The 24050-nt window shown below is 53.9% G+C and overlaps 3 protein-coding genes across 3 annotated transcripts; 1 reads left to right on the forward strand and 2 right to left on the reverse strand.

Annotated features, from left to right (window-relative positions):
• Positions 1–405: 405 nt before the first annotated feature.
• Positions 406–10503, reverse strand: DDA1 (DET1 and DDB1 associated 1). The gene is made up of 5 exons (XM_019963891.2): positions 10348–10503; positions 3114–3194; positions 2838–2889; positions 2082–2143; positions 406–1105 (listed from the first exon to the last, which is right to left on the reverse strand). Exons 1-5 carry the CDS (start codon positions 10348–10350, stop codon positions 995–997), a joined length of 309 nt encoding a protein of 102 aa, XP_019819450.2. The 5' UTR covers positions 10351–10503; the 3' UTR covers positions 406–994.
• Positions 10504–12951: 2448 nt separating this feature from the next.
• Positions 12952–14354, reverse strand: MRPL34 (mitochondrial ribosomal protein L34). The gene is made up of 2 exons (XM_019963892.2): positions 14106–14354; positions 12952–13896 (listed from the first exon to the last, which is right to left on the reverse strand). The coding sequence occupies exons 1-2, from the start codon at positions 14177–14179 to the stop codon at positions 13680–13682; spliced, it is 291 nt and encodes a 96-aa protein (XP_019819451.1). The 5' UTR covers positions 14180–14354; the 3' UTR covers positions 12952–13679.
• Positions 14355–15970: 1616 nt separating this feature from the next.
• ABHD8 (abhydrolase domain containing 8) lies at positions 15971–23067 on the forward strand. Its single transcript, XM_019963893.2, has 5 exons — positions 15971–16180; positions 17417–18164; positions 20343–20513; positions 20659–20875; positions 22370–23067. The coding sequence occupies exons 2-5, from the start codon at positions 17425–17427 to the stop codon at positions 22538–22540; spliced, it is 1299 nt and encodes a 432-aa protein (XP_019819452.2). The 5' UTR covers positions 15971–16180; positions 17417–17424; the 3' UTR covers positions 22541–23067.
• The last annotated feature ends 983 nt before the right edge of the window (positions 23068–24050 follow it).

Raw genomic sequence — 24050 nt, forward strand, 5'->3', positions numbered from 1 at the left:
CTGGGGTTGGGCTTTCCTTGGCGCTCCGCACGCCGCCTTCTGAGCCAGGGCGGGAGGCCAGGCCACCTGTTTCCACGATGGTGGGTGGGCATGTTGCCCTGCTCGCTGATGTCCTGGGCATGGAGCCCACCACAGCTCCATCCTTGGCAGCATGGACCGTTCCTCCGGCGGGGATGGGGGAGGGTGTCCTGGTCCTTGGGGACACTGTGATGCGGGTGAGGCCGAGGGGAGGGTCCAGGCAGGTCTTGACTCTGAGCAAGATGGCCACGCAGGCCCAACAGAGGATCCAGCTGGTTCTGGGGCCCCAGTGTCTGGAGGCCCCTCTTGGCTCCTCTTGGTGACGATGGGATGACTCTCAGGGGCTCTGTCCTCTGGTGCCGAGGCACGCGGAGCAAAGACGCAAGGTCGGGTAGGAAAGATCCTTTTATTGGGGTGGACACGGAGCACGCACTAGTCCATGATAAAATGACTTAAGAGAAAGATCCAGAAGGGCTGACTTCTCCCCCTTACTCGAGCTCAGAGCAAGGTCTGGGCACAGAATAGGTCCCGGTGGAACTCGAGACAAGGCAAAGTCTTTAAGGCCCGGACCGGGAGGTGGGCGCTGGGAGAAGGGCCCCCACCCTTGCCGGCCGGCCGCAGCGGGGTCCTGGCTCTGGACCCTTGTAGACACGCTCCAGTTTTCCAGAGGAGAACTGGGGGGCAAGAGGAGGAAGGGGAGGGGACAGGGGGAGGTGAGTAACAACGTTTTTGTTTTTGTTTTAAAGCGTCTACCAACATCACACTACTGGGTCTGGCGTCCCCTGTAACCATCGCTTGGTGCGTTTTACAGCATAAATAAAAACTCAAGGAAAATAAATACATTGGCTCCTATGAGGTTGGAAGTGGTGTGGAAGGGGTATGGGCGGGCCGGCGAAGGGGTGGGGCGGGGTCGCTTACACAAGGCAGGTGGGCAAGGAGCAGACAAGATGGGAGGCGCCTGAGGGGGGCGTGAGTCTTAAGTGTCCTCGTGCATGTCCGGGCTGTCGGTCCGCGCGACCTTGCGGGGCGGCGCCGAGCTCTCGCCCTCTAGCTCCACTTGCTCCTGGTCTCTCTTCTTGGCGGCATTCTGGGGGGCAGGGGAGCAGAGCAGCCATGAGCTTCCCCATGGGGGAGCGCCTAAAGTCTGAGGCTGCTTCTGCAGCTCCAGGGCTCCAGTGCCTCCCTGAGCTGGGCCTGGGCTGATCCAGGGCCCCTGGCCGGGCAGACCCTTCTGTCCCCTGAACCTGCCCTGCCGAGCCACTGGGGACCCCAGCCTATGACAGGCGCATCATGGAGTCACCACGACGTCTCAGTGAACCCCCACGTGGCCCATTTCTCAGACAGAGATGTCACCCGCTGTGCCGGAGGGTGAAGGGCACTCAAGAGCCGCCTGGGGAGGCCCCCGAATTGCCATAGAAAAGGAAAGTGTGCTGACTTGGGAAAAGTTCCTTCCCTCGCTGGTGGGGAGCAAGGCTTGTGGAGCCCGGGGGCTGGGGTGTTCCGAGCAGTCACTGCATCATGGAGTCCCTGTCAACCTAGCCCAGAGCAGGTCACTGTCCAGTGGTCAGCATTAGAGGAAATAAGACCACCTGACCATGTGGCAAAACTACACAGGCAGATTTTCAAGACAGCAAAAAAAATCCTGTCCGAAAGATGGGCCTTTGTGGGGAAGATGACTTTTCACCTCAGATACACACCCCAGTGGGGCCTGAATTTCTTAATCACGTGAGCCTTTCATCATTGAATGAAGATTAAGTAACAGCACCCACGTCCACCTGCCACCGGTGCCGTGCTCCCCACACCCTCTGGGGAGCCAGGCCTCTCAGCACAGCTTACCAAGCCCCTGCCTGTCCCCAGGCACCAGAGCCCCATGGCCTCGGCACAGCCCTTCTCTCCTCTAGAGCATTCTTCCCTCTCCTGGATCATCTGGCAAACTCCTACCCAGCCCACGCGGCCCAACCTGAACACTCAGTCCCCTAGTCACCAGCGCTCTTCCCCAACTCAGCCCCCGCTGGGCACTGCGTCCCTCCCCGAGGCCCAGCACCCACCCCCACGCGCTTTACCTTTTTGTCCCATTGCTGATGTAGGTAGCGCAAAAGAATGTTTGTTTTCTCTGTCACGATGACTGAGGAGGAAAGACAAAGCTGTAGGGAGAAGCTGGCCACCCCAGCTGGCACCGCCTTCCCTTACATGGCCTCTGGACTGTCTGGGTGGACTCTCTGGGACTCAAGTCACACGCCCAACCCAGGAGCAGATTCCCAGAAGCCAAAAAGCCCCCAACCTGAGCACTGCCACTAGCAGCAGCCCGAGCCAGCTGCCGTGACGGGGTCCCAGCTTCCCAGGTGGAGTCTGAAGCGAGCTCAGATTCCACCCTCGGGCAGGGAACGAGCCCCGGCCTGCCATCTCCTATTTGCCCAGACAGACAGGAGCACAGATCCACGTGACCGAGCCCCAGTGACTGCAGAGTGAGCGGAGAAAGGTCCGGGGTTCTTTTTCACAGTTAAAAGAACACACCAGGACCACAACAAATAACCATGAGATCCCCCTGTTCTGCGGGCTCCAAGCCTCTCCCTGCAGGTCCCTCTTCCAGACACTCACTCCCCAGGCTGCCCACCTGGAGGGAGCCAGGTGGGGCCCATCTGACTCAATGGGGTCAGACTGTAGATGCCGGTGGGGAGATCAGGAGGGTCCCAGGGCAAGGCAGGCTTCCGGCTGCTCCCAAGGGCTGGGAGTGGCCCAGCTTCCTACAGTCCCCTCTTGTACCACCCCATGGCCTTTCCCCTCACCAGCTGGGATGGCACAGGACAGCAGCCACTTACTCTGTTCAGACGGGTACTCCCTAGTGGGCAGGTAGACTGAGGGACGTCGGTTCTGCAAGAGGGGTGGGAAGGCATGGGTTAGGAGAGTGGGCGGGTCTTCGGTCTCCACACACCTCAACTTGGCACCCTCACTCCCAGGCAGATTAAAAGACATGCAACGATTTCGAGTGGGGCTGGGCTTGAAGCTTGGTCTCTGTTCCAGACAAGACTCTGACCCTCGGGCTGCACGTCATCCCGACCCTTTCCCTCGAGGCAGCTTATGGCCTACGTACTCACCGAGGCTTTGCACACAGAGTCGGCATGAAATCTACTAAAATTGCTTTTGTTGTAGACAGGCAGTCCTTTCAGAAAATCTGCCTGGAAGACAGGAAGATGGTGAGTGAGAAACCGGGTGGCAGGCTGGGCTGCCCCCAGAGCACCCGGGGCAGGGCGGGCTACCAGACAGCTTCCGCTTCCTTCTTTCTGTCCCATTGGTCACGTTTTCTAGAACTCGCCCTTGGGCTGGCCACCTGATGTGTCTACTCTTAGGAGCAAACAACCCCGGGGTTAGGGCTCGTTCTCCCATGAAAGTGAAAGTGTTAGCTGTTCAGTCGTGGCTGACTCTTTTGCGACCGCATGGACTGTAGCCTGCCAGGCTCCTCTGTCCATGGAATTCTCCAGACAAGAATATTGGAGTGGGTAGCCATTTCCTTCTCTGGGGGACCACCAGCCCAGGGGTTGAACCCAGGTCTCTCGCACTGCAGGCAGATTCTTTACCATCTGAGTTAACTAGGAATGCCCAGTCCTCACACCAGCCCCATCACTGTGCGACCCCATGGACTATACAGTCCACAGAATTCTCCAGGCCAGAATACTGGAGTGGGTAGCCCTTCCCTTCTCCAGGGAATCTTCCCAACTCAGGGATCAAACCCAGGTTTCTCGCATTGCAGGTGGATTCTTTACCATCTGATCTACAAGGGGAGCCCAAGAATACTGGAGTGGGTAGCTTATCCCTTCTCCAGCAGATCTTCCCGACCCAGGAATCGAACCAGGGTCTCCTGCACTGAAGGCGGATTCTTTACCAACTGAGCTATCAGGGAAGTCCAAGAGGTGTGGGGAAATTGAGGCTCAAAAAGGAACAGACACTTATGTCAAGTCAGGAGTGAGCAGCGGGGTGGGGAACTGGTCCCAGGCCATCCAACTGCAGACCTGCCTTCTGTGCTTGTTGGAGATAAAACTCCTGGTCTCATCTCCATTTAGGCATCTCTGATAGAGTCCTGGGATGGAGAGAGACTTGTCTGCCCTAAGACACCCTGTGACAATGCATGGAGCTGGCGGAGCAGGAGCCTGGGCGAAGGGGAAAGGGCAGCTGGGACTCAGAGGCTGCATGCACACAGGACCCAGACAGAGCCCAGGGTCAACCCAGCTTCCAAGTCTTGTGAAAACTCAGAAACCTAAGTTTCAGTCTGTCAGTGCTAGCTTTTTAAACCTGGTTGAACTCTTTTCTTTGTTATGACCAGTGCATTTCTCAAGAAAATGCACTGGTCATAACAAACACCCTCTTCCAACAACACAAGAGAAGACGCTATACGTGGACATCAACAGATGGTCAACACCGAAATCAGATTGATTATGTTCTTTGCAGCCAAAGATGGAGAAGCTCTATACAGTCAGCAAAAACAAGACCAGGAGCTGACTGTGGCTCAGACCATGAACTTCTTATTGCCAAATTCGACTTAAATTGAAGAAAGTAGGGAAAACCACTAGACCATTCAGGTATGACCTAAATCAAATCCCTTATGATTATACAGTGGAAGTGAGAAATAGATTTAAGGGCCTAGATCTGATAGATAGAGTGCCTGATGAACTATGGATGGAGGTTCGTGACATTGTACAGGAGACAGGGATCAAGACCATCCCCATGGAAAAGAAATGCAAAAAAGCAAAATGGCTGTCTGGGCAGGCCTTACAAATAGCTGTGAAAAGAAGAGAAGCGAAAAGCAAAGGAGCAAAGGAAAGATACAAGCATCTGAATGCAGAGTTTCAAAGAATAGCAAGAAGAGATAAGAAAGCCTTCTTCAGCGATCCATGCAAAGAAATAGAGGAAAACAACAGAATGGGAAAGACTAGAGATCTCTTCAAGAAAATTAGAGATACCAAGGGAACATTTCATGCAAAGGTGGGCTCGATAAAGGACAGAAATGGTATGGACCTAACAGAAGCAGAAGATATTAAGAAGAGGGGGCAAGAATACACAGAAGAACTGTAGAAAAAAGATCTTCACGACCCCGATAATCATGATGGTGTGATCACTGACCTAGAGCCAGACATCCTGGAATGTGAAGTCAAGTGGGCCTTAGAAAGCATCACTATGAACAAAGCTAATGGAGGTGATAGAATTCCAGTTGAGCTATTCCAAATCCTGAAAGATGATGCTGTGAAAGTGCTGCACTCAATATGCCAGCAAATTTGGAAAACTCAGCAGTGGCCACAGAACTGGAAAAGGTCAGTTTTCATTCCAATCCCAAAGAAAGGCAATGCCAAAGAATGCTCAAACTACCGCACAATTGCACTCATCTCACATGCTAGTAAAGTAATGCTCAAAATTCTCCAAGCCAGGCTTCAGCAATATGTGAACCGTGAACTTCCTGATGCTCAAGCTGGTTTTAGAAAAGGCAGAGGAACCAGAGATCAAGTTGCCAACATCCGCTGGATCATGGAAAAAGCAAGAGAGTTCCAGAAAAACATCTATTTCTGCTTTATTGACTATGCCAAAGCCTTTGACTGTGTGGATCACAATAAACTGTGGAGAATTCTGAAAGAGATGGGAATACCAGACCACCTGATCTGCCTCTTGAGAAATTTGTATGCAGGTCAGGAAGCAACAGTCAGAACTGGACATGGAACAATAGACTGGTTCCAAATAGGAAAAGGAGTACATCAAGGCTGTATATTGTCATCCTGTTTATTTAACCTATATGCAGAGTACATCATGAGAAACGCTGGACTGAAAGAAACACAAGCTGGAATCAAGATTGCCGGGAGAAATATCAATAACCTCAGATATGCAGATGACACCACCCTTATGGCAGAAAGTGAAGAGGAACTCAAAAGCCTCTTGATGAAAGTGAAAGAGGAGAGCGAAAAAGTTGGCTTAAAGCTCAACACTCAGAAAACGAAGATCATGGCATCTGGTCTCATCACTTCATGGGAAATAGATGGGGAAACAGTGGAAACAGTGTCAGACTTTATTTTGGGGGGCTCAAAAATCACTGCAGATGGTGACTGCAGCCATGAGATTAAAAGATGCTTACTCCTTGGAAGGAAAGTTATGACCAACTTAGATAGCATATTCAAAAGCAGAGACATTACTTTGCCAACAAAGGTCCGTCTAGTCAAGGCTATGGTTTTTCCTGTGGTCATGTATGGATGTGAGAGTTGGACTGTGAAGAAGGCTGAGCGCCGAAGAATTGATGCTTTTGAACTGTGGTGTTGGAGAAGACTCTTGAGAGTCCCTTGGACTGCAAGGAGATCCAACCAGTCCATTCTGAAGATCAGCCCTGGGATTTCTTTGGAAGGAATGATGCTAAAGCTGAAACTCCAGTACTTTGGCCACCTCATGCGAAGAGTTGACTCATTGGAAAAGACTCTGATGCTGGGAGGGATTGGGGGCAAGAGGAGAAGGGGACGACACAGGATGAGATGGCTGGATAGCATCACCGATTCGATGGACGTGAGTCTGGGTGAACTCCGGGAGTTGGTGATGGACAGGGAGGCCTGGTGTGCTGCAATTCATGGGGCCGCAAAGAGTCGGACACGACTGAGTGACTGATCTGATCTGATCTGAGCTCTTCGTCAAACACTGTGGGGACGACGGTCAGTTCGGGAGCTGCTCCTGGGGTCCCCACATCCAAAGGCTGCTTTGTGAGGGAAGAATGCCTGGGGAGAGGGTGGGCAGAAGCCTAAAGGGAGCAGGTTGGCCACCCCTGCCCCCTCACACCCCACTGCCTGGGGCAGGGGCTCAGGCGCCAGAAGCTTTAGGTCTGCAAGGTGCCAGGGAGCCAGCAACGGCATTCACCCATGGCCCTGACTCGTGGAAAGTCCTTTTTCCCTGGCATGCTGGCACCAGCTGTGTGCTCCGGAAGGGGAAGACCCTGACTCTGGGTGGGGGTCAGGTCTCTGGCCACAAGATGTGAGGAACAAAGGCCAACAGAAGCTGTGTCCGCCTCAGAAAACCGAGGCACAAGAGCCTTGGGGAGAAACGACAGCTGAGAGCCTGGGGCAATGACTGACGTCCAGCAGAGCAGGACAGCAACACTGCCTTCAGGCCTGGAGGGGTACAGAGGGGGAGGACCAGGGCCCCCCCAAGCTGGAGGCACCCCCTCATACAGTCGAGGAAACTGAGGCAGAAAGCTCACATGACACTCGTCAGAGGTCCCCCAGCCCCAAAGGGAAACAAGAAGCTGGCTGAATCCAGGTCTGCCCAGTCTTGGAGGTAAGCTCCTGTTCCCGTGACGCCAGTGCCCCAACTTCCCCGCCTAAAAGCCGAGGCTCAGAGCCTGCAGGCCATGTGAACCTTCCCTCGGGTGTTCTGCTGCCGTGCCTGTCTCCTGCGGGTTGCGCCCTCGGGGAAGCCGCCATTAGGGGATCCCCCATCCCCCTCTGGGGCAGGCAGGAACAGGGTTTTTCACCTCGTGGGACCAACCTCTCCCTCTGCTGGGCCTAAGCAAGACGGCAGCGGGATGAGCCTCCTGCTCCCACCGAGGAGGCGGCCCTCATATCTGAGTGACCTACTGCCCCGAAGTCAGCCCAGAGCCCCTCACACGTGCCTTCCCTGTCCCAGGACCCCTGCCTCAGCTCAGTTCCAGACCATGGGATCTGCTTCATCCATCTGGCAGGCTTTTCTCAGGACCCAGCCATGTGGCGGGCCCCACGCCAGGCACGAGGGCACTGCAGGGAGCCACAGCAGTCCCACCCCCGGCCCCTGGGAACAGCCAGTGCATGGGGACACGGGTGTGGATCAAAGAGCGTGTGGTGAAAGCCGAGTGGCCACAAGGACAGGGCACCACGAGGTGCCACGTGAGGCCCATGACAGCAGCGGAGGGGGTGGGGAGGAGGCCCAGACGCAGTGATGCAGGCCTCAGACCTGAAAGGAGAGGACGGGGTCCCCCTCCACAGCCCTGGCGGGGCTTAGCCCATGCCAGCCTGCTGCCACACTCCTCCCCAGCCTCAGCCACCCTCCACCAATGCCCCTCCGTTTTCCATGGGGGAACACCCACCAACCTCTCCAGCCAGCTCAAACCCCGCCTCCCCCTTACCTCTCCCCACACCTTGGGAGCCATGCTCACACCCACCCCAACGAGGCCATCTGTTTACACGCCCAGCTCCTTCATGGACTGTCCCCTCCCTGAGGCAGAGGGCAGGGCTGGCTCAACCCTGGGCCCCTGACAGGGATCACATGCGGCCGGGTGGCAGAGTGGTGAGAGGCTCCGGAGCCCCAGGCTTGCACTGAATGCTGGACGGGCCTCTCCCTGGCTGTGTGACCTGGGGCGGGTGAACTCCCAGTCTGGCTGTTCCTGCTGTGAACCAGGGTTGTTCTGAGCTCCAGTAAGACAACATGGAGAAATAGCTTTATCCAGAGCAGCCCTGAGGTGGTAGCATCAACTGAGCATTATTAGCAGCAGTGCGTCTGTGCTGAATAAATTAATGTAGATGGGATGACCTGTACTTCCTGTTAGCTGAGCAGGAAAATGAAGCCTCAGACACAGGGAGAAATCCTCACCTCAGCAAGACAAATCCCAGCTACAGCTGGGCCCAGAAGCTGTCCACTGCTTCAGCAAACACTCACTGAGTATCGGTGCGCCAGTCCCTGTGCAGGCAGCCTGCCAGTGACCCAACCAAAGCAAGATGAGGAAAAGAAATGGTGTGCAGAAAACAGAGACACGGGGGTCTCCTGCAGTCAGAAAGGGGCCCTCTGGCGGATGATATTCCTGGGAGGATGAGAATTCCAGGCAGAAGGAGTAACAGGCGCAAAGCCCCTGGAGTGGCAGGGACTTGGAATGTGAAGATGTGAAAACAAGCCCACAGTGGCTGGAGCTCATGGGGAGAGGGGTGAAGTGGGTACAGATGAGGCCACAGAGGTAAGCAGGGGGACTTTGGAGGCTGAGCGGGGAGGTGGGTTTCATTGGGGTGACAGCAGGAAGCTCCCGGAATGTTTTGTAAGCGAGATGGTGGTATTATCTGATTGACATATTTAAAAGCGCCCTCTGGTTCTTGGTGCATTACAGACTGCCAGTGGGGCAGGATGGAGGCAAGGAGACCAGGTAGGAGGCTGGCAGGCGTTCAGGCGGGAGGTGGCAGTGCCTGGACCAGGGTGGGGAGCCATGGATAGATTCAGAATTGTTCTGGTGGCTGAGCCAACAGAACCCTCTTTAGGGACTGAACGCAGGCAATAAGGTTGCAGCGAGCAATCGAAGATAACTCCCAGGCCTGGGGACCTACCTGCTAGGAACCAACTTACCACTTTCCCATACTCTTCCTGACAAGAAGTCATGACATCCTAAGGACTACACCTTTAAGTCCAGGGATAGTGCTATTTGATTTGCCCTGACAAAAGCTTCAACCACCTCTGTCAGCCCTGGGGATGCCAAATAGTGGGGGGAATGGAGGGGACTTCAGCCCAACTCTAAGGCTGGGTCCCACTTCACAGGTGAAAAGACTGAACCCCAGAGAACCACCAGACACAAACCCCAGGATGACTGAGTGGCCCAAGGGGGATTTTAACCTCCCAACTACACGCTGGCATCATCCCCACTTCAAGATGAGGAGACAGCTGGGAGAGAAAGTCACCATCCCCGAGTCACCCAGCTTATCTGCTGAGCGTTTACTGTCCCAAGCCCTTTAAGACGTCAGTTCCCTAAATTATCACAACCCGATGAGGTCTGGACTATTGCTACCCCCATTTAGCAGGGAAAGGGCCTGGTGATTGGAGAGATAAAGTTGCTCCCTCTTCCAGCTGGTCGGGGCCGGAATGTCGGGGGTGGGGTTAGGGCTCTGAGGGACCAGGGCAGTTCGCGATGTCGCACTTCCTTCCGCGACAAAGCCCCGCTTGTCACTATGTCAAGCCCCCTCCCCGCCTCGAGGCTCAGGCCGGCCTCCCAAACCCTCCCGAACTGAAAAGGCCCAGGCCCGGGGCGCGGAGTACTAGGCCTGAGTTCCGGGGTCTGGGGGACCCCATCCCCATCCACCAGGCGATTTCCGGGGGGACCCGCGACCCGGAAATGAATGAGTTGTCAGGGCCTGGAAGCCTAAAAAAGGTCAGGGGTCGAAGATGGAGCCAGGGTGGGGTGAGCAGGAAGCTCACAGCAGGGTCCGGGGGGATCGAAGGTCACAGGTCAGATGGAGGGGCGGGGCCGGGCCCGAGGGGGCCGGGTAGGGCGGTGAGGGGCCTCAGGGATTACTGGAAATGGGTGGGCCCGCGGCGCCATTTTGTCGAGCGGAGGGGGAATACGGCCCTGCCGGCCACTCTCACCATCTTCTGTTTCCTCCGTCACCGCCTCAGCCACCGCCTCAGCCGCCGCCACCGCCACCACAGCCGCCTTCTTAGCCGCCGCCGCACAGTAACTTCCAGCCACTGCGCAGCCTAAGCTGATGGTGCGACCGCCCTTCCATCATTGGTCTGCCCTCTGGCTCCGCCTCCAAGTTACGCGGCCTTTGCGCCCCCCCATTGGCCAGATCCGGCCATACCACTCGCCCATTGGTCGTCACGCCTCCTCCTTCGTGGTCAAGTTACGTTGAGAGAGCAAAACCCCGCCCGAGACTTGCAAGCTGAGAGCGGTGAAATCGGAAATGGGTGGAGGCCGGGTCCCCAAAGCCCCTTGGGATTTGTAGTCCGCAATACCTGGAGGTCCCGCCGCTCTCTAACATTTGCTACGCTTTTTCATATGGTGGTTCATGGGGTTCTCACAGCAGCCCTGGAAGGATGGGCACCCGCCGTAACACTCCCAGCCTCTTCCCCAGGGTTCCAACCTTTTAGGTTTCAGCATATCTAAACTGGAATGTGAAGTCAAGTGGGCCTTAGAAAGCATCACTATGAACAAAGCTAGTGGAGGTGATAGAATTCCAGTTGAGCTATTCCAAATCCTGAAAGATGATGCTGTGAAAGTGCTGCACTCAATATGCCAGCAAATTTGGAAAACTCAGCAGTGGCCACAGGACTGGAAAAGGTCAGTTTTCATTCCAATCCCAAAGAAAGGCAATGCCAAAGAATGCTCAAACTACCGCACAATTGCACTCATCTCACACGCTAGTAAAGTAATGCTCAAAATTCTCCAAGCCAGGCTTCAGCAATATGAACTGTGAACTTCCTGATGTTCAAGCTGGTTTTAGAAAAGGCAGAGGAACCAGAGATCAAGTTGCCAACATCCGCTGGATCATGGAAAAAGCAAGAGAGTTCCAGAAAAACATCTATTTCTGCTTTATTGACTATGCCAAAGCCTTTGACTGTGTGGATCACAATAAACTGTGGAGAATTCTGAAAGAGATGGGAATACCAGACCACCTGATCTGCCTCTTGAGAAATTTGTATGCAGGTCAGGAAGCAACAGTCAGAACTGGACATGGAACAACAGACCGGTTCCAAATAGGAAAAGGAGGATGTCAAGGCTGTATATTGTCACCCTGCTTATTTAACTTCTATGCAGAGTACATCATGAGAAACACTGGACTGAAAGAAACACAAGCTGGAATCAAGATTGCCGGGAGAAATATCAACAATCTCAGATATGCAGATGACACCACCCTTATGGCAGAAAGTGAAGAGGAACTAAAAAGCCTCTTGATGAAAGTGAAAGTGGAGAGTGAAAAAGTTGGCTTAAAGCTCAACATTCAGAAAACGAAGATCATGGCATCCGGTCCCATCACTTCATGGGAAATAGATGGGGAAACAGTGTCAGACTTTATTTTTGGGGGCTCAAAAATCACTGCAGATGGTGACTGCAGCCATGAAATTAAAAGACACTTACTCCTTGGAAGGAAAGTTACGACCAACCTAGATAGCATATTCAAAAGCAGAGACATTACTTTGCCAACAAAGGTTCGTCTAGTCAAGGCTATGGTTTTTCTTGTGGTCATGTATGGATGTGAGAGTGGACTGTGAAGAAGGCTGAGCGCTCAAGAATTGATGCCTTTGAACTGTGGTGTTGGAGAAGACTCTTGAGAGTCCCTTGGACTGCAAGGAGATCCAACCAGTCCATTCTGAAAGAGATCAGCCCTGGGATTTCTTTGGAAGGAATGATGCTAAAGCTGAAACTCCAGTACTTTGGCCACCTCATGCGAAGAGTTGACTCATTGGAAAAGACTCTGATGCTGGGAGGGATTGGGGGCAGGAGGAGAAGGGGACGACAGAGGATGAGATGGCTGGATGGCATCACTGACTCGATGGATGTGAGTCTGGGTGAACTCCGGGAGTTGGTGATGGACAGGGAGGCCTGGTGTGCTGCGATTCATGGGGTCGCAAGGAGTCGGACACGACTGAGTGACTGAACTGAACTGAACTGAAACTTCCCCACTAGTCGTTTGACTATCTTTGAACTGACGGAATAGACTATCTCTGAAACACTTCCCATGGCTCCCCAGTAGCCCAAAGATCCAGTCCCGCCTCCTTGCCCCAAAATTCTGGGACTCTTCGGCCTCCTTCGTCCACCTTTTATCCTGACTCGTCCAATCTCTCCTTTTGGACCACCTTCTCGAAGAAGCCTTGTCTTACTGCCTTCTTCCCAAGGCAAGGTCCAGTGCCTCCTCTGGGCTTCTACAATCCTCACGATCATCCTCCCAGCCCTGACTCCATGGTGAACTGAGTCCAAATTGCCTGGGTATGAAGAAGCCCCACAAACCCCACCCCCAGCCTACAGCCTGGATACAAGGACTTTTTGAGGAAATACTCAGTAAGTTACAGAATATTATTACTCCAACAACACGGAGAAGGAAATGACAACCCACTCCAGTATACTTGCCTGGAAAATCCCATGGACAGAGAAGCCTGGCAGGCTATAGTCCATGGGGTTGCAAAGAGTCTGACTCGACTTAACAACTAAACCACCAACAACAACATAGCAAAGAAGAAATGAGCATCTCATTTTAAGGATGAATCTACTTTATTTTTGGCCACGCCACCCAGCATACAGGATTGAACCTGCCCCCGTGCAGTTGGGAAAGTTAAGAATCTTAACCACTTGGACTACCGGAGAAGTCCCTTTTTACAGGAACCAAAAGAACCTCAGAGGGCTAAGGTCTTGCTCCAGATCACAGTGCCCATACCCAAGGGGCATGTGGAGAGTTCAAACCCCTTCCACCGCTCACAAGCCTTCCTAGAACTTGTGGGAATTATGACATTTTATAAGACAAGTGAAAATTTGAACATTTATTAGACTTTTAACAACATAAAGGAATTGTTGACTTTTTTAAGCTGAGAAAAGTTTTGTTAATATGTGTTAATGGAACCTTATTTTGGAGAGGTGCATTCTGAAATATTTAGATCTGCCTCACAGGAGAGGGCAGGACGAATTGTGAATACAGCTATGTACGGGGTTACAAAAGTGTTCGCTGTACCATCTGTGGACTATTGCTCCAAAGTCTTCCTAATTCAAGAGCGTAAAAAGGCACTCTGGCAAGGTCTGACTTCCCATTCCCTCTTCGAGAAACCTAGAGAAGGATTCATGTCCGTCCCAGTAGTCCCTGCTCCCCAGTTCAGTTCAGTCGCTTAGTCGTGTCCGACTCTTTGCTCCCCAACTCTCCACAAAAACAGCCGCAGACTAAGCGAGGGAAATGCTTTAATGGGGAGATCCAGCCGCCACGTCGCACTCCTCAATGGCTCAATGATTTTCGACCCTTGTGCATGCGGCGAAGAATGACCTGGACGCCGTTTGGCGTGCTCAAGCGCCGGATCCAACCATGCTTATTCTTGCGTTTGATGTTGCTTGGCTGATACTCGTTCCCGCGCGTCCTGCCCCTGGTCTGCTGAATGACGGGGAGTCTCCGGGTGTCGGGGAGCCCCAGCCAGGCCCGGGAACCCTGGAGCCACCTGCGGGAGCAGAGAGACGGAGAGAAAGGTCAGAGGGGGCGCTGTGTGACTTCCGCGTGGAGCTCAAAGCCGGGAGGGAGCCTGAAAGGAAAAGGTACTCGAGGAGTTCGCAGGGCACTGGAAGGTCATGCGACTGGTAAATACCTGGAGGCAGCCCTCGACGCCGCTCTTACTCCCAGATTTGAGAAGCTGTCCCCATGAAGACTCACCTGCCACCCAGCAGCCCCGCTGACCTACTGACGGGGCCCAACAGGCAACCGACCGATCCGACCGAGAAAGCCATGTTCAGCCGCAGCACACCGTCAGTTTCCAGCTATTCCGCAGCCTATAGGCTCCGCAGCTGCGGAACGAGGGCTTCTGGGAAATGTAGTTTCTTCTACAGCGGAGCCCACATTTCCCTGGGCATTGTTGTAGTTCTACGTAGACTCAACGCACCTCTGGCGTGAGCGTCCTTGCCCTCAGGAGAGTGTAGTTCTTCTTCTGGACCAGCAGGCGGCAGGCGAACGGCGCCTTCTCCGCATGCGCTTGCCTACAAAACATTATTTCCCTGGGTCTGCTGGGAGTTGTAGTTTCTTCTCTGGTAGACCTGCAGAGGGTGCCCGGGGGCGACGGTGGCGCAGCTGGTGGCAGCCTCAGGAAACGGCTGGTTCAATCTCCCACCCCCAGAGGGAGCAAGGCAGATGGCGCACAGCTGGCTGGCAGCTTTCCTTTCGCCTCAGCCAAGTCTCCGCCCCTTGGCGGGGAGCCCAGGAGGTCTGAGATGGAGTTGGCTGGATGTCCTTGGGGTGGTCATTCAGTTTCTCAATCTGCAGAACTCAAGGATTGCAGGCTTGCCCTTGGTGGTGTCCCCGTTCAGTCTCTATTTTTCTAATACTCGTACCTGAGCTCTTTCCCTTCTTACGTACCCTCTATGGCGCCTTATTGCCCCAGGGAAAATATTTGACAGGCATTTGAAGCCTGCCTTCGACATACACACACACCCTCCCTCCTTTGCTTGGTGCTCTCCTGTTCATCTTTTAAAAATCCTCTTCAGATACTCTCCTTTCCCCGACTCCAGTCCCTCCCTCTGGTCCAACCCGCCCCCGCCCCGCAGCATCACCCACCTTGGGGAGGGGGCGGGGAATTTTTTTTCTGCATGAATAAAACTGTAGTCTCCCAGGAGCACCCTGAGTGGGCAAGAGTGGGTGGCTGGACCTAATCCAGCTCCGGCAGCAAATTCCAGGGGATAGGAGTGGGCAAGGGATGGTTAACCCCTTGTCATCTGAAGCCCATCCTACCTCCACCATCATTTAGCAAACCACTACAATACGACAGCAGTACAATAATAATGTCAATAACATATGGAGCACTTTCCTCGCTAAGAGTTTTAACACATGCGGGAGAGGGAATTAATTTCATAAAGAAATAAATGGAGTCTCAGGGAAGGGACTTGCCCAAGGTCATATATCAGCAAACGGCAGAAGCTGAATTTGAATTGTGGGCTCTCTGGCTCCAGCTGGGACCAGAGTCACCAGTTAAATTGACTAACAGTTAAAATGGCCTATCTGTGAAACTAATTCCTAATAGCTCCAAGATACCTGTTTAATGGTTTAAAGAACAACTATTTGCAGGACTTGGAGTCACATAGTCCCAAGTCCCATCTCTGCTCCTCCAGCTTACTTTGTGACCTTGTGCCCTTTATGAGCCTGTTTCCTCGCCTTTTGCAATTTCCTTTGCAAATGGCAAAGATCTGCGATATTGTAGAAAGAAAAGGTGAGCTTAGAGAAAGGGGCATTGGGGCGACGTGTAGAGGAGACAGGCCAGTACGGAGGCTGAGGCTAGCCGAGGAAATCCTCTTTGCAGCGAGGAGGGCTCCGGTTGCTACCTCCCAGGGGCCCGGAAGTCCTCAGTTTCCGACCCCTTCTCGGCTTTGGACCAGGCCCAATCTCTCCTTCCACCTCCGTAAACCCCTGAGCTGGGCGGGGCCGTTGCCCCAAGAGCCCGCCCTAATCCCGGAGCTTCCGAGTCTGATTGGCAGTCTAACTAGGCCAGGTCACTACGCAGCTGCGATTGGCCGAGACGCCAGTCAGTCGGCTCACGGTCCCGCCCAGGGAGACACTTAAAGGGCCGGCTTGCTCGGAGGTAGCGGGATGTCCCCGTGCTGACCGCCCCGGGCCCGTGCCAGCCCGCTTAGACGTGCCCGGGCAGACCCCTCGCCACCATGTAAACGGCGCCTGCAGGCGGACGCTGGCTTCTCTGCCCGGGACCCCTCTGCCCTGCCCCGGGTCCCAGGGCCCTCGATGAGGTGAGCAGGGAGAGGACCGTGGGAAAGGGACATTGAGGCCCCTAGATCTTTCACTTTGGAGGGGGTGTCCACAAAGCCCGCCCTCGGGCTCTTAGAAAGCCGCGGTGCCCCAGTGGCCTCGATCCCGCCACAGGGCTGACGGGCACCCAGGAGATGAGGGCCTGGCTCTGTGGAAGGGGGCTGGCATGGCGCATTTGCGCCCCCCTTCGCAATTCCGGGTTGGAACCCCGCCGGAGGCGGGGGGTGCGGCCTGTTCCCCCTCCACCAGCAAGTATGGGCTACCGCAGGCTGGAATTTCGGCGTTCATTATCCCCGCGGAGCCCAGGATGGGGACGGGGAAGGGTTGGTCCCATCATCAGGGCCTAAACAATGGGGGTGCGCTGCACGGGTATCCCCCTCGAGTTATGTAACTGCCTGCAGTTGCCATGGCCACGGCGGGGCGGGGGGTGGCCCAGGGAGCGGGAATGGAGGCCTGGAGGCCCCCAGCCAGGGCTCCATCCTCACCTCCACCACTGGAGGCTGTGTATCACATTCCCTAGAATCCAGGGTACTGACCAGTGGGGACATAGCAGCTTCTTTCCAGAGTGTCTGGGCCTCAGCTTGTTGGTCTGTGAAACAGACCCATTGCACCCATGATCTTAGGGAGCTGGGTAAGGCCTTCTGGAGCTCAGTCCTGAAACTCCTCTCCCAGGGACTTAACTTTAAGAAACCACGTTTAGAGGTCTGGGATGGGGGCTCATTGTTGGGATCTGCATATTTTTAAGGTATCTTTGGAGCCTTCAAGTTATGCTGGTTTAGTGAAAGTGAGTTAACAAAAGAGTGCATGAGTGAATGAATGGACAAATGAATGAACGGATTTAGGAAGGCATAAGTTATAAACCTGAGCTGGAGGGTCCTCAGGGATGGGTCACATTTGCCACAATGTCCCTTTCTCCAGGAAGCCCCCCAACCCCCAATTCTACCACCTTCCCCATGGATGCCTCTTGTTGTCAGCCATAGCCACAGCCTTCTCTTTGAGGTAGACTAGGCTGACCCACGGGGCTGGCTGACCACCACACAGGCACTGAACAGACAAAACATCTCAGTCCGTGCCTGGTTCTGAACACCCCTAAACTGGGGCCTAGACAGGGCCTCCCAGTGCAGCTCACCCACCCCAGGTATAGAGAGTGGGTAGTGTGGGCATGAAGGGCTTCCTATTCAGACAGCCTCTGACCTGGCTGTCACCCCCACTCACAGGACACACCATGCTGACCGGCGTGACCGATGGGATCTTTTGCTGCCTGCTGGGCGCGCCACCCAATGCAGTAGGGCCACTGGAGAGCGTGGAGTCCAGCGATGGCTACACATTTGTGGAGGTCAAACCTGGCCGTGTGCTGCGGGTAAAGCATGCGGGACCCGCTCCGGCCCCGACCCCACCTCCGCCACTGTCGGACGCCGCCCAGGGGGACCAGTCCGGCTTGGTCCGCTGCCAGCGCAGAATCACCGTGTACCGCAATGGGCGGTTACTGGTGGAGAACCTGGGCCGGGCACCACGAGCTGACCTCCTGCACGGGCAGAATGGCTCCGGGGAGCCACCAGCCGCCCTTGAGGTAGAGCTGGCGGACCCAGCGGGCAGCGATGGCCGCTCGGTCCCAGGCAGTGCTGGGAGCGGCAGTGGTGGCCGGCGGCGGCGAGCCCGACGCCCCAAGCGGACCATCCACATTGACTGTGAGAAGCGCATCACCAGCTGTAAGGGCGCCCAGGCTGACGTGGTGCTCTTTTTCATCCACGGTGTCGGCGGTTCCCTGGCCATCTGGAAGGAACAGCTGGACTTCTTTGTGCGTCTGGGCTACGAGGTGGTGGCGCCTGACCTGGCCGGCCACGGGGCCAGCTCAGCGCCCCAAGTGGCCGCCGCCTACACCTTCTATGCACTGGCGGAGGACATGCGTGCAATCTTCAAGCGCTATGCCAAGAAGCGCAACGTGCTCATTGGGCATTCCTATGGGTGAGCCAATGCTGCGGTGGGGATGAGGGTGAGGGGTGGGGACTGGCAGGAACCACACCCACTCGCAAAATATTGATTTCCCTTTTTGAAAAATCCCACTAACATCTACAACACATGGACTCCTGCCACAAATACTGTTGTTTCACGTTGTTTTAAAGCAGTGTCTCCATCCCTGAACTAGCACGATGGTCTAGTGATGACTGTGGCAATCAAAAATGCCTGTAGATAGTGCCAAGGTCCTCTGCTGGGCAGAATCACCCCTAGCTGAAAACCACTGTCTTCTATTAAATTCAAGAATTGCTCTGGAGACCCAAAGGGCTCTAAGCAAAGACTAATTGGAATCTCATAACTTTTGTTTACAAGGGTACAGTTTACTTTAATTCACTCTCCCTTAAGGGCTTCCCAGGTGGCATTAGTGGTAAAGAACCCTGGCTGCCAATGCAGGAGAGACTCAGGTTCAATCCCTGGCTTGGGAAGATCCCCTGGATGAGGGCATGGCAACCCACTCCAGTATTCTTGCCTGGAGAATCCTCCCAGACAGAGTAGCCTGGAGGGCTACAGTCCATAGAGGTGCAAAGAATCGAATCGGACATGACTGAAGTGACTTAATATGCATGTACTCTCCCTTAAAGGGGTGATAGATAATACCACCTGGGCATTTAGATGAGAGCCCACACCATGGAAGGCTCTGGGTCTTGGTGTCTGATCACTGCCAAGTGGTACCATTCTGTCCTTCACCTAGGATGAAAGGCAGGGTCTGATCAGCCAGCCAGGTTGAGAGCCATTGTTTTCGCGGTTGTAGTGCATGCAATTAGACAAGAAAAAGAAATGTTACATAAAAGAAAGGAAGGCCAGTAGCATAGCTCCTATTTGTTCATATGAAAACATACCCCAAAGCAGATGCTTACAATAATGACTCCTCCATTAAATGCGCACCCATGTGTGGAAACCCCTGTGACCCCATAACAATCCTATGAGGTCAGCACAGTTTCTGTGTCACAGATGTGGAGATGATATGTCAGAGGGGTTAAGGAGTTTGCCCGAGGACACACAGTGAGTCACTGGCACAGTCAAGTCCATTTTGACTTCTGCTTGTATCCTGTTCCTCTTTTTAGCAGGAGTCGGCGAACTTTTTCTCAAAGGGCCAAAGAGTAAATACTTTAGGTTTGCAGGCCTTATGGTTGGTCTTTGTTGAAACTTCACAAGCCTACCACTCTAGAAGGAGGAAAGCAGACATAATTGTAAACAAATTTACAATTGTTTGGGTGTGGCTTTGTTCCAGTAAATCTTTATTTATAAGCTATTGTACACATTTACAGAATTTTAAAGTGAAGTTTAACAACAGAAACAAGCAGCTAGCCCTCAGGCCGTCATTTGCCTAAACCCTGCTTTCAGGGTAATGAGAGGTACCTGCACCCTTCCACCTTGCATAAAGCAGGCAGATGAGACAAACCCAGAGGCCAATAAGAGAAGATCCTTAAAGGGAAGGTGAAGTGAAAATGAAAGTTGTTCAACTGTGTCCGACACTTAGTGACCCCATGGACTATATAGTCCATGGAATTCTCCAGGCCAGAATACTGGAGTGGGTAGCCTTTCCCTTCTCCAGGGGATCTTCCCAACTCAGGGATCGAACCCAGGTCTCCCGCATTGCAGGAGGATTCTTTACCAGCTGAGCCACAAGGGAAGCCCAAGAGTACTGGAGTGGGTAGCCTATCCTTCTCCAGCAGATCTTTCCAACCCAGGAATTAAACCGGGGTCTCCTGCATTGCAGGCAGATTTAAAGGGAAGGGATACACTGGAAACAGTGACATTCTCTGAGAAGCCAAAGGTTTTGTTTAATCAAATAGCTTTCCCAACACTTGACAATAAGTAATTCTCACCTCTTTGGGGGTTATGATGACTTTGAGGATCTGATAAAAGTTCTGTATTTGGATCCTTTCTCCAAAAGAAAAAAAAATCCACCTTCAACACACACACACACACACAGTCGCACAATTTCAGGGCATTTGGGTTGCCCCTCCCTTCCCTCACCCCCATTTGGTGCTCATGCACCCCACGGGAAGAATCTTGGCCATCAAGGACCTGCCTCTGGGTGAGGGGAGGGCATTCACCCTCTCGCTGCTTGTATCCTGCTGACCGCTGCCTTTCGACCCTCCCCCCCATCTGCCTGTGGGGCAGCGTCTCCTTCTGCACGTTCCTGGCGCACGAGTACCCAGACCTGGTGCACAAGGTGATCATGATCAACGGCGGCGGGCCCACGGCCCTGGAGCCCAGCCTCTGCTCTGTCTTCAACATGCCCACGTGCGTCCTGCACTGTTTGTCGCCCTGCCTGGCCTGGAGCTTCCTCAAGTGAGTGACCCGGCCCTGCCCCAACATCTCCCCAAGCTGGATGGGAGGGGAGGCTACATGGCTGGGGCTGGCATGCGGAGCACCGCTGGTGGCTGAGATGGCCTGAGGGCTCCAGCGGTGCTCCCCACCCACCCCCCACCCCCAGGGCTGGCTTTGCCCGCCAAGGGGCCAAAGAAAAGCAGCTGCTGAAGGAGGGCAACGCGTTCAACGTGTCTTCCTTTGTGCTTCGGGCCATGATGAGCGGCCAGTACTGGCCCGAGGGCGACGAGGTCTACCACGCTGAGCTCACCGTGCCGGTTTTGCTTGTCCATGGCATGCACGACAAGTTTGTGCCAGTGGAGGAAGACCAGCGCATGGCTGAGGTATGGCACCCCAGTCACCACACCCCTCAAATCCCCCCTGCACAGCGCAGGGGGACTCTGCTCTGTGCTCCAGCCCCAGGGCCATCAGAGCTTAGATTGAGGGTCAAAGGTGGAGTCCAGAAAGTGGGGCTGCCTGGGACAGGAGTTTGGATTATGTGCTGTCCCCTCTGCCTGCTAAAAGGCAGCCTTCACCAGACCTCCCTGGCGGTCCAGTGGTTAGCACTTCACACTTCCACTGCAGGGGGCATGGGTTCGATCCTTCGTTGGGGAACTAGAATCCCACATGCCATGTGGTGTGGCCCAAAAGAAAAAAAAGGCACTCTTCACAGCTGGGATTTGTGATGGGCAACATAATCCTGCAAGAGAGTGAGTGGGAGTCTTTAGATCAGATTCCCCAGAAAGGGTCTTAGGATCCTTAGTGCTTAGAATAGCTCTGTACCATCGGTTCTTAACCAGGGAAGATTCTGCCCCACAGGGGACACTTGAAAATGTCTGCAGACATGTCATGACCGTGGGCAAGGGAGGTGCTTCTGGAACCTGGTGGGTGGGGGCCAGGGATGCTCTTCAGTTACCTATAGGGAGCAAGACAGCCCCACTGCAGAAAATGACCCAATGCCAAGTGTCTATCCTGTGGAGATTGAGAAACCTGACCTTAGCATGAGAGACTGTCCGTCTGTCACTCTCAGTGAGTTCCCACTGAGATGACTTTGCTCCCTAGAGATATTTGGCAATGTCTGGTTTTATTTTAATTTTATTATTATTTTATTTTTGACCATGCCATGCAACTTGTGGGATATTAGTTCCCCAACCAGGGATTGAACCTGAGCCCTCAGTAGTGAGAATGCAGAGTCCTACCCACTGGACCACCAGGGAATTCCCTGGAGAGATTTTTGTCACACTGTGGTGGGGGAGTGGGATGCTACAGCTGGCATCTAGTGGATTGAAGCTAGGGATGCTGTTCAACATCCTATAGTCCCCATCTCAGAGAATGATCCCGCCCCAAATGCCATGAGTGCCCAAGTTGAAAAATCCTGCTCTGGACATATTGTAGGCACTTAAGAAAGGCAAAATGAATGAATACTGAATTAGGCCCCAGCAGGGTGACAGGCCAAGCTTCATAGGCGGCGCTTGTGGTAAAGAACTTGCCTGCCAGGAGACTTAAGAGACACCAGTTCGATCCCTGGGTCAGGAAGATCCCCTGGAGGACGGTATGGCAACCTGTTCCAGTATTCTTGCTTGGAGAATCCCATGAACAGAGGAGCCTGGTGGGCTATAGCCCATAGAGTAGCAGAGAGTCAGATAGGACTGAAGCGACTTAAAACGCATGGAGGGTGACAGGCCATCCTCTAGCTCCCCCTTATATGGAAAAGAAGGAATATAGGGTAGATTGCAAGAAGGACTTCCTGATGCTGCAGGCCATACATAGATAGGGGTTGAGCGGCCCTGAGCTCCCGGGTCCTGGCTCTAGCCACTCTGAGCCCGCCTCCTCTGCAGATCCTGCTCCTGGCCTTCCTGAAGCTCATCGATGAAGGCAGTCACATGGTGATGCTGGAGTGTCCGGAGACCGTCAACACGCTGCTCCACGAATTCCTGCTCTGGGAGCCCGAGCCCTCGCCCAAGGCCCTGCCCGAGCCCCTGCCTGCGCCCCCAGAGGAAAAGAAGTAGCCACTGAGCTGGCCGGGTATCTCTTAGTGAGCCGAAGAACGGGAGGAAGAGTCCTGAACCGGCTTGGGTCCTGCAGCACGGACCAGGTGGGCGGGCCATTCGCTCCAGTGGGCGGGGTCAGGTCAGGGAGACACCCCCTGGCCGGCTGGGCCGGACGATGCGGCATTCGTGGGAGCCAAGTGGACACACTTGGATTCTGCTAGTCCTGTGGGGCCCATCGGTGTTTCGGGGCCGCAGCAGTGACCCCCGCGGAGGGTGACCTTGTACAGAAGCCCCCTCCCCCACAATGCCAGGGCCGAGGCAGGCCGCCACCCCGCTGTCTTCCGTGTCCGCCGTGCTTGATCCTAGGACCCACGAGCCCCACGGGGACTCTCGGGACCCCCGCCACAATGCCCGAGACCCCTGATCCCCCATTCCTTGGCGCTGGGAGCTATTGTTGCCCAAGTAGGGAGGGCTTGGGAGGGGGCTGGAGCCACCGAACCTGCACATCTCTTATTGTAACTCAATAAAAAGAAGTGACAATCTGAGCCTCCAGACTTGTGTTGGGTGACCACAGCATAGGGCCACCCTGAGCCTCAGTTTCCCCAAGTGTAGACTGAATTGACTCAAGTACCTCCCCTTCAGGGCTGACCCACAAAGACTTGAGGGTGTAGGTGGTCCAGGCTTGCTTTCCGAGTTCACCTCCCTTCTCAAAACACAGGGCCTGCTTGGGCAGCATTCCCGGAGCAGAAGACAGTCCCTGGAGAGGAGGAGAACCAACTGAGGTTGATGCTAAAGTTGAGATAAGGCTCAGTGGCCATTGCATCTGAATAGTGTAGCCATAATGGAGTGTCAGCTGTATGCAAAGCCCTATACTGAGTGCCTGATACCCATGGATTCATTGAATCCTCTTTACCTCACACCATACAGCAAGTTAGTACCTCTTTACTGTCCCATTTCATCTTATAACTTGGTTTTGGGTTCCTTTTGTCACAAAGACGATTTTTATTTTGAATCTATTTTTTGAATCCAGATTTCTCTGGATTTCTCTGCTCCATGGCCATCTATATTTTATTCTTTAAAAAAAAAAAAAATATATATATATATATATATATATATATTTATTTATTTATTTATTTGGCTGCACTGGGTCTTAGTTGAGGCATGTGGGAATCTAGTTCCTTGACCAGGGATGGAACCCAGGCCCCCTGCATTGGGAGGGTGCAGTCTTAGCCACTGGACCACCAGGGAAGTCCCTATATTTTATTCTAATAATGTATGTATATCTAGGCTTACCATGTCATTTGTGTGGGTGGTGGGAGGAGAGATTTGTCACCTCAGTTGCTGCACCTTTGATCCTTTCCCCCCTGGTTTGCAAGCCCACCTTTAGCTTAAACTGGGGGTCTTCACAGGGACACTGTTGTCAGTTGGTAAATTCTGGAGACATTTTTGATGACCACAACTTGGGGGGAGATGTTCCTGGCATCTTGTGTGTTAATCCCAGAAATGCTGCCTGACACCCTACAGAACA

This window comes from Bos indicus, chromosome 7 (genome assembly GCF_029378745.1).
Source record: "Bos indicus isolate NIAB-ARS_2022 breed Sahiwal x Tharparkar chromosome 7, NIAB-ARS_B.indTharparkar_mat_pri_1.0, whole genome shotgun sequence".
NCBI classification, from domain to species: domain Eukaryota; kingdom Metazoa; phylum Chordata; class Mammalia; order Artiodactyla; family Bovidae; genus Bos; species Bos indicus.